The 9,794-nt window shown below is 33.0% G+C and overlaps 1 protein-coding gene across 1 annotated transcript; it reads right to left on the reverse strand.

The window, feature by feature from the left end:
• Positions 1 to 3,801, reverse strand: LOC112028955 (isoaspartyl peptidase/L-asparaginase). The gene is made up of 4 exons (XM_024061647.2): positions 3,463 to 3,801; positions 2,623 to 2,856; positions 1,063 to 1,149; positions 1 to 711 (listed from the first exon to the last, which is right to left on the reverse strand). Exons 1-4 carry the CDS (start codon positions 3,622 to 3,624, stop codon positions 229 to 231), a joined length of 966 nt encoding a protein of 321 aa, XP_023917415.2. The 5' UTR covers positions 3,625 to 3,801; the 3' UTR covers positions 1 to 228.
• Positions 3,802 to 9,794: the final 5,993 nt, after the last annotated feature.

The raw sequence follows: 9,794 nt of genomic DNA on the forward strand, positions 1-9,794 counted from the left end.
TTGATTGTTCAATTCGAGACCCATATATGCACTAGTGGTACAAGCATTGTAAAGTGGTAAATGTGGTGCAGTGATGTTAATTTATTGAAAAGTTAATCCTACTTGTTGGTCCGACCACATAATAACAAACATTTGCCTTTATTTTGGATAATACAGCAAGATATAAATACTAGTCATTTGCCAAATCCTAAAGAGTGTGAGTGACTCACAGTGAGTCACCTAAAGCACTCAGTTTTGCACAGAAGGCCATATTGCAATCTCTGAATGCCCATCTTCAGTAGCACAAGCTCGAAACATGCCTGTTGTATTATAAGCCATCGTGACTTCTCCTTTGGCTGAGACAGCAACCAAGCCAACATTGCCTCTTGGAACACACTCCTCTACAACATAAGCTGCAGCCTCCTTGAGAGAAAGACCTTTGAATTCCATAAGAGCAGCCACATCTCTTGCAACAGTGCCACGCATTATTGCTTCACCTTTTCCTGTAGCTGAAACTGCACAGAGATTGTTGGCATATGTCCCTGCCCCTATGATGGGCGTGTCCCCAATCCGACCAACCATCTTGTTCACTAATCCACCAGTAGAAGTTGCAGAAGCTAGATTACCATGACTATCAACAGCCACACATCCAACTGTCCCAAGTTGGCTATCACCATTAGCTGTTGGTGTCTCTTTCTTCTCATCTTTTTGAATCGGTGGTGTATAATCAATCTGCCGATTTACAGAAGAAGTTACCAGCTTAAAGTCAAAAAAAAAAAAAAAAACTATCACAGCACACTAATGGTTGGAAAACAGGTTTTAGACACGCAAACATTAGAAACTTGAGCAACGACTCATGTCAAATGATTTGTTAGCTTGCTCAATGTACTGAAAATTTCTAAAGAGCTTTAGGTTGTAGCCAAGAAAAATAAATTGCTAGCAGTTGGGAAACCAAAATGGTAGTGATATGCACCATGCAAGTAAAAGAGGAAACACAATTTCACAAGCCAATATCAACTCAAAGAGCAAATTCAGCATAGTTATCTACTCTCCCAAAAAAAAAAAAAAGAGAGAAGAAAGTACCTGAACTCTATTCGCTTCCTTTGCCTGCTTTAGCCTCTCAATATTTTCTTGAGTTATAAAATGGCTTGAATCTACAGTTTCAATACCCTGGACAATTTAAGAAGTCACAGTTAAAAGAAAATTTGATGAAGATAACCTATACATATAGGTAAACGCAATTCAAATAACAATGATTATAACACCAACAATACAGTTTCTGCAGTTATAATGGCTTGAATCTACAGTTTCAATATCCTGGACAATTTAAGAAAGTCACAAGAAATTTGATGAAGACAAATCACACATCTAGGTAAATGCAATTAAAATAATAGTGATTATAACAACTAGAATATATACATGTATGTATGTATAAGTAACAACAACACTTCATCATCATCATTATTATTACAACTAGGGGGTGATCAGAGTGAGAGCATCAATGAACCAAACATAATTCCTATATACCACTTGCTCTGTTCCAATCTTGACAAAAAACCAAAAGCAATACCAGTTTTATTTTCCTGAAATTCGAAATGTATTATCTATATAACCATGTTTTGAAGGTTGGCCTTTGGTAGCAATTATTTCACAGAATGAACTTAATGAGATATATAAGGCTACATTCAGGAAATAATTAATTAACCATGTTCTGAGGCATCGACATGGTTGCTGAAAATATGTGCTAGACACTAATCACAATGTTGATTTCTTTTTCCTCAGCTCAACGTGCTTAAATAATAGTCACATGACATAAGAGGCATAGATTTTAAAAAGTCTGCAGTTGATTACAACTTCTCAATTTGAGGAAAATATTGTGCCTACAATAGTTTAGGATGTGACCATTATAAACAAATATCACAAAAGATCCAAAGAATTTTCCAAACAGCTCAATAAATCATTTGGGATACATCTCAAGCCTAAAAATGGCTAACACATAAAGTAGCACAAGAGACGAGTGGTAGGGGATGCAACAGAGGTTTTTTCCAAATATAGATCAATTTAATATCAGAGTTAGCCAAAATTCAAAATTACTCATCTTACTTAATCACCCATTAAATTTGTGAAGTGACAAACCAAATTGAACCTAGCTGTTGAGTTCACAAAAATGTTGGATTATGTTAACCTTTTCTTTACCCATTCCTTAAATTCAAGTTCTGAAAAGATTGAAGGATGTCCATTATAATGACTGCACAGCTACAAAATTGGGTTTTCAGAATGACTGGAAACAAGAGACTCAGTTAAATGCCTATCTCACCAAATTGTTCTGACAAAGAAAAAGGAGAAAGTGAAAAAGGAACATTAAAATTAAGTATTGATTCAGTAGCATGCTAGTGTAGCAATTCTAATATTGTGACCAAGAACAGAAACAGAGAATGCTGACCTCTAGGCAGCAAACCTTGTCAACATTACAATTGAAGATTCTAAATTTTTGGAACTGCTATCCTTTTGCCATCAAAAAATTATTACTTTTTTATGAATAAGGAAAATCATGCGATTGACTTCAATTGGAAACAGAAAATTAAGGATGCAACAGAAATAAGTTCAAGGCCAGCAAAAGTACACAGTAAAATTTTCACTCACTTGTTCCCTTGCAAACCTTTCTGCTCCATCAAAAGCAAGATATATATGAGGAGTTTTCTCCATGACAAGTCGTGCCAGGGATATGGGATTAACTACAGTAGTAAGCCCAGAAACTGCTCCACATCTTTTAGTGTTGCCATCCATAATAGAAGCTTCCATTTCAATTGTGCCTTCTCTAGTTAAGACAGATCCCCTACCCGCATTATAATGTGGATTGTTTTCTAGTTCACGAACCTATACATGGCAAATCATCAATGGTAGCATCAGAATGTGAATTAAATCAAGAACAAAGTTTAAAATCCTTCAACGAGAAACATAATACCAAGGACCATATTTAGCCAGAGATTCACTATTTCAACTGTATCTAATACTAAAAGTGCTCATTGAACATTTCTGTCATTCTCATTGCTGGAAGTTGTAATAGAATTATTCTCAGCGAAAATGTGCTCAGAATTTGTTTATTTTGAAAAGAAAAAGTTCCACTGAGCAGAGGCAGTTTTTTTAACTTTGTGGCTAGCCAATTAGGACTAAGAAACATCTATGAGTTAATTTCCAACAAAAGGTATAAGACTATGCATAACATTAATTAAATATTAATTCAATTTTTTTTATTGAACAGCACCTTCACTAAGAGCTGTTAAGAATATACACGAATTCACGTAGAGAAAATAACACACACATAAAAGGCAATCATCACACGACACAAAAAAAAAATTACTTGATTCGACCATTTCTCTATGTACAAAATATCATATATATTATAATTATATGATATTTAATAATATATAGAGAGGACTAGAGACATTTGGGCATGTTGGGTTGGGTCAGTGGTTTACGTACCACAAGTTCGACAACGTCGAGGGGAGACTTTTGGGCTTTGAGAGCATTCACGCCGACCTTTAGGCAGTGGCGCAACGCTGCTTCACGTGGCTTGCGTCGCTCTGCCGCTAGTGAAACTGGGATATCCCCGGCGCCGCCGTGTAGAGCTATTGCCCACCCCATTATTCTCTCTCTTAGGCAGGCTTTCTCCTTTGCAAAACGGAGAGAGACAGAGAGACAGAGAGAGCTGAGTGGAACTGGTTTGCGAGGCCAGCGTTGGAAGTATGTACATATAGAGAGAAGGAGAGAGTGGGGGGACAAGGGGTATTGTTGTAAATTCCAAAGGTGATTAAGAAAATGCTCCATGGTAGGTGTCAAAGTACCTGAAGAAATTATAACATCTTCGTGGGACAAGTGATATGGTCTACATTCTACTAAAAAATTTTCACTTATTTAAAATTGTTAAAATAATAGACAAATAACGTGGTCTACCAAAAGACTGTATAATTTCTCAAGTACCTGGTTCTGTGAACTTCGTTTTGTTATCTTCAGATTCAGATGTACCTAGTCAAGAGATGTTTCAACAAACAAATAAGTTCCTCCTCCACTCTCTCAAATGAACGACATTTACTTAAATCTTACTTGTAACTCACTCTACAAAGTACAAACAAAATTAATACTCTCTCTGTCTCATTTTTTTTGTCTCTTATTCTATTTTGAGATGTCCCAAAATATTGTCCTGTTTCTAAAAATAAAAATCATTAATTTACTAACGTTCCTATTATACCCATATTAATTTACTAATTCAATTTTTTGATAAAATTTTTTAAGTATAATTTTGAAAACTTATACATTTTTAAAAAGTAGACAAGATAATAAATAATGTTTCATTAAAAAGTTTGACTTTTCAAACAGGACAAAAAAAAGTGGGACGGATGTAGTAATACTTATTAGAATAGAGAAATATTATGATTTTTACAACAAATTTTAAGTGACAAGTTATTATCGACTATTATTGATAAATAAAAGTGTAATTTTAATAATAAATTTAAATTAGTAACGATAACTATTTACCACAATTAATTTTTTGTGAAAAATATTCTAAACCTAGCACTTTGTCATGAGAATAATGATTTGACAAAAATATGAACTTTTCAGATGCTGTAGATGTAGCGCTTCTGTCATTAGAGCAATGATTGTGATGGATACATGGACTTTCAAAAGCTTATGCGGCAATATTAAGACCGGTTATTTTAAAGAAAGAGAAAATGAATTTTTTTGAGTATTTGGATGGAATGATTGCAGGTGAAAAGTTGGTGAGCGCAGAATCAGATATTTTCTCTCAGCGTGCCAAAATGTCTTCTCCCCAATTTGGAACAAAAGATACTTGATTGATTTTGTGGAATGCTGCTTCAGCCGGGACATTTACGTTTTTACCCCTCTTTAACACAGCAACTACCCTCCATCAGCCGCACAGGCAAGTTTTTATTAGTGAAGTATAGAGTGGAACAGAAAAAATAGGACAGAAAATTTGGACTCTTTTTCTACTACATTCCCCAGCTCTCTCTATCTAAAGTTTTTACCCATTCAAATCTTACTTATTTTGTTTTTCTCCTTCTTTCTTTTTTCGGTCTTTACTTGTCCATGGTGTTTTTTTAATATAAAAAAAAAATTCTCATATAATACAATAATAAGTAAGAGTGATATAATATAGTAATATTTATGATGTGTAAATTGTTATAAAATGTTATTTTATTAATTTTAATTGATAATAAGTAATATTTTTATTAATTTATAATATTAATAAAAATATTACTTACACTATTCCATTTATAATATTGCACTATTAATATATGATATTAATAAAATAAAATAAAATAAAATAAAATTTTAAAAAAAAAAAATCTCTTCTATTTTCTATTGCACTATTAATATATGATATTAATAAAATAAAATAAAATAAAATAAAATTTTAAAAAAAAAAAATCTCTTCTATTTTCTCACTTTTTCATCTACTTCCACTATTTCATCTCCCAACCAAACAGACACTAATACAAGTCCATAAAAACCAAAAGCTTTCTTTTTATTAAAGAACCTATTAGCTAGTCAATGTATTAGAACGAAACAATATTATACCAAGTTCAAAAGAAAGTGAAATATATGTACAAGTACATACATGTAAGTATATATTTATGCATATATAGCTGGATGATCCCAACAATGACGCTAAATTAATAGAATAATTAAAATTTATAAAGCCCTTGACAAAATCAATCCTTTTTTTTTTTTTTTTATGTGTCAATCTTTAATATTTGAAGCACATCTGGGAGCTATATGAAATTTTGAATAACCAGGAACTAGAAGTGAAAGTTCAACAGTAACAAAGATTGAGTTTCTTCCTCTCCAGATTCTATAGAAACCAAATCAATTAGATGTTACGCTTCAAATATTTGGTTTTATACCAAGTATTTTGAAAACTCAATATTGAGGGAGAATTACTGGCAAATGCTATGCAAATCTAAAGAAGTATGTAATCTATTTATAAATACAGACACAAGGACATACACATGCATGTTTTGCTTATTGAATCTCTTTGGTTATATGATTCTTATTAAATAATAATAATAATAATAATAATAATAATAATAAAAAGGTAACCAAAGAATCCTATGCAATCTCTCTTCTGCTCCACCAACCCTACTAATGGAAAAAACAAAGAGATAAGGACAAGAATACACAGGAGCTTATATATATATATATATATATATCAACCGACCATTCTTAACATATATGCAGCATATGAGACACACACCACAATAAATGGAGAGCACGTGTGTTTTCGTGGAGGTCGGTATGTATGCGTTATTAGGTTACATTACTTAATAATTTATTATTAAATTAATATTATAAAATTTTTACCGTTAAATTACTTATTTTTTACCTTCTTTTAACACATGCAAAATCAGCTATGCAAGTTCTCGCTTGACAATACATAGAAATCACTCAACCCGGTTTCATATGCCATACATATATGATAGCATTCCCAAGTTTCTCTGATGTAGAATGGTGGTTGCAAAGAGCCAAATACACCACTCATGTGGATCTCGGTTTCACATGCTGTGAGTTTACCACAATATTTCCACATCCCCCACCACCATAACAGTAAACGAAAAATAAAATACATAGAAAAATCCTTCTAGGAGATAAGGTATAAACAAATACACAGGAGCTTATATATATATATATATATATATATATATCAACCGACCATTCTTAACATATATGCAGCATATGAGACACACACCACAATAAATGGAGAGCACGTGTGTTTTCGTGGAGGTCGGTATGTATGCGTTATTAGGTTACATTACTTAATAATTTATTATTAAATTAATATTATAAAATTTTTACCGTTAAATTACTTATTTTTTACCTTCTTTTAACACATGCAAAATCAGCTATGCAAGTTCTCGCTTGACAATACATAGAAATCACTCAACCCGGTTTCATATGCCATACATATATGATAGCATTCCCAAGTTTCTCTGATGTAGAATGGTGGTTGCAAAGAGCCAAATACACCACTCATGTGGATCTCGGTTTCACATGCTGTGAGTTTACCACAATATTTCCACATCCCCCACCACCATAACAGTAAACGAAAAATAAAATACATAGAAAAATCCTTCTAGGAGATAAGGTATAAACAAAAGTAAGTCTGCAATAATCTTTGGTTATTTATGCCTAACAGTTTGGAGGTAAGAAAAAGACAAATAGAGGAAAAGATTACTTCAACAAAACGCTCATCAACCTCCACCAAGGTCAGTTCCACTTCACATCAGTCAGCCTCCATCTTTCATGAATATTGGAGGTAATTGATTCTAGTCTTTGGACGAGTTATTGAGCCTGATTGAGAACCAAGATCTACAATTCTCGATTGATGTCAAAATTGTCTTGACCAAATGAAAAGTGTCAAACTATGTGTTTAAGATTATAGTAACTTTTTTATTCTTGAGATATTTAGGACACGAGTCTTGGACTAGAAATTCACTCTAAAAACACACAAAAATTAACTTTTTATTCATATATTGTTTGCTAATCTATATACTATGAACCTAACAATTTAAATCCCAAAATTTACAAGTCATAACAATCTAATGAAAAAGTTTCAAATTTTGTTAGTAAAATTAACAAAGGTGCTTTCGGCCTAATAAGAAACCTCCCACATTTTGTCAGTATCTCAACTTTATGGATTCAAGTTGACTTGTTCCAGAGGGCAGGGTCTAATTATGTATTAACTCTTCCTACATAATCACACTTGCATTAGCACAAAATTGAACACTTAATATGCTAGATCGATATCGATGTAGCTAAAAGCAGTTACCATAAATTAATAACTTTGCATTGGGCCTTTCTTTAAACATCAGTTGAACAACAATGGTTGGAGCTACGATTATTTTCTACTGCTATTCTAGATTTCTTACACATCTGTGTTCCAATATTCAAAATAATCTCTTCCAAATCAAGAATGCAAGCAGTAAAATCTCACTTGCGCATTATTCCAAGAAAGAACGAAAAAATTGGACCTATAGTGGCGTTTCACAAACGCCACTATAGGCATTTGTGAAACGCCGCTATAGCCCCTACAAACGCCACTATAGCTAAAAAACCACCAAAATAAATTGGATTAATCAAAAGAAATTTTTTTTTTTTTGACATGAAAAAGTCTTTATTAGAAGATACAAAATACAAACACTAGCTATCCCAGCAAATTCAAAATGAAACACAAACTCACCCCAAAAAAAATTCAAAATCAAACACAACATCCTCACATCCAAAAATTTTTTTTTAGAAAAAAATAGCAACTCCAAATACAAATTCTATAGCTTTCCCAGCAAATTCAAAATGAAAACGCAAACCCACCTTAAAAAAATTCAAAATCAAACACAAAATGCTCACATCCAAAATTTTTTAAAAAAAAATAGCAACTCCACCCCAACACATTCAACCGCCACAGACCAACCTGCAAAAAAAAAAATCATCAAATTGATCAAAAATTTCATAGACCCACAAAGCAAAGTTGACAACAAACAAGGAATAGACCAAAATTATTACCAAAAAATAAATAGAATAAAACAATCATAAATTTTATAAATAAATAAAAAATGCTTACCTGCAACTATACAACCAATGGCTTCAAACACCATCTACAAATTTGAACAAAATCAATAAGCTGCAACACCATCTGCAGATCCAAAACCCATAAACATTAACACCACCACAAATAAAACAGAAGAAATAAAATTAAAATGGAGAGGAAGAGAAAAGTATCAGTTCATGTGTGAAGTGAAAGAAGAGTGAAAGAAAAAGAAAAGAAGAAAAATGGAGGAGTGGAGACAAGGGAGAAATAAAAATAAAAATAAAGTGAAAGGAAGTCTGAGACTTGCAAGTCTCAGACAACAAAAAAACCAAAAAAGAAATTAACTTAAGACTGAACGCTTTGGCGTGGAGATAAGGAAGAGATATGGGAGAGTGGGGGTAGGTGGGGTTTTAATGTTTTTTTTTTTTTTAATTTATATATATATATATATATATAAAAAGAGAAATGATAAGTATGTATACCAGGATTACCGCCATACCGGACGGTTCTAAATTGCTTTCATTTACTTTGAATTATTTTGCTATATACTGCTTGGCTGGTTCTACCGCCTTATTATTGCTTTCTCTTATTTTGCTTACATTACTTTCAACATAATATTATTGTGCTTCGTCTCCATCTCTTCCCTTAGCTGTGCGTCCCCTTTCCCCTTTATGGTATCAGAGCCATTCTTTTCTGGCGCTGGTAGTGTTGTTGTGTCTTTGTATCTTGTCTGTGCTTGTCCGAACCTTTGGTGCTCGTTGTTGTGTCCCCTTCTTACCGTCGTTGGCGCCACCCTAGACGTAAAGTGAATCCATACCTGACTGTAAGGCCCGTTTGAGCCAAGAGAGGGCTGTAGGGCATGTGTGTGGTATAGGGTTGCTTAGGTATGTGTTACGAAATGCAACGGTTGTGAGAAAAAACATGATAACTGAGTGTTAAAACTAGGATAGTATGGATAAGTTGTGGAGATCCAACTCCTCTATCACTCAGGACTGGTTGTCCTCCTGATATTGTAAATGAAGAAGATCACACTGTTGAAGATAATGAGCTTCTAGATTTCCAAAAATGGAACATTCCCAAAGTTGATACTAAAACATTTACAAAACTAGTTGGGCTGAAACACCTTTTCATCCCTTTACAAATTGAGAATGTTGAACAAATATTTTCTATTTCGAAAATTCATGAAAAATGTTGCTTGTTTTCAAAAAAGAAA

The sequence above is a fragment of the Quercus suber genome, unplaced genomic scaffold, assembly GCF_002906115.3.
Source record: "Quercus suber isolate HL8 unplaced genomic scaffold, Cork oak 2.0 scaffold_1, whole genome shotgun sequence".
In the NCBI taxonomy this organism is placed as follows: domain Eukaryota; kingdom Viridiplantae; phylum Streptophyta; class Magnoliopsida; order Fagales; family Fagaceae; genus Quercus; species Quercus suber.

Excerpts from the sequence above, each read along its gene's own strand:
- LOC112028955 (XM_024061647.2), bottom strand. The coding sequence starts at position 3,624 with ATGGGGTGGGCAATAGCTCTACACGGCGGCGCCGGGGATATCCCAGTT. Across the intron at positions 2,857-3,462 it reads TCGACGTTGTCGAACTTGTG|GTTCGTGAACTAGAAAACAA; the intron begins GTACGTAAACCA and ends TGCCATGTATAG. Across the intron at positions 712-1,062 it reads AGGAAGCGAATAGAGTTCAG|ATTGATTATACACCACCGAT; the intron begins GTACTTTCTTCT and ends GTAAATCGGCAG.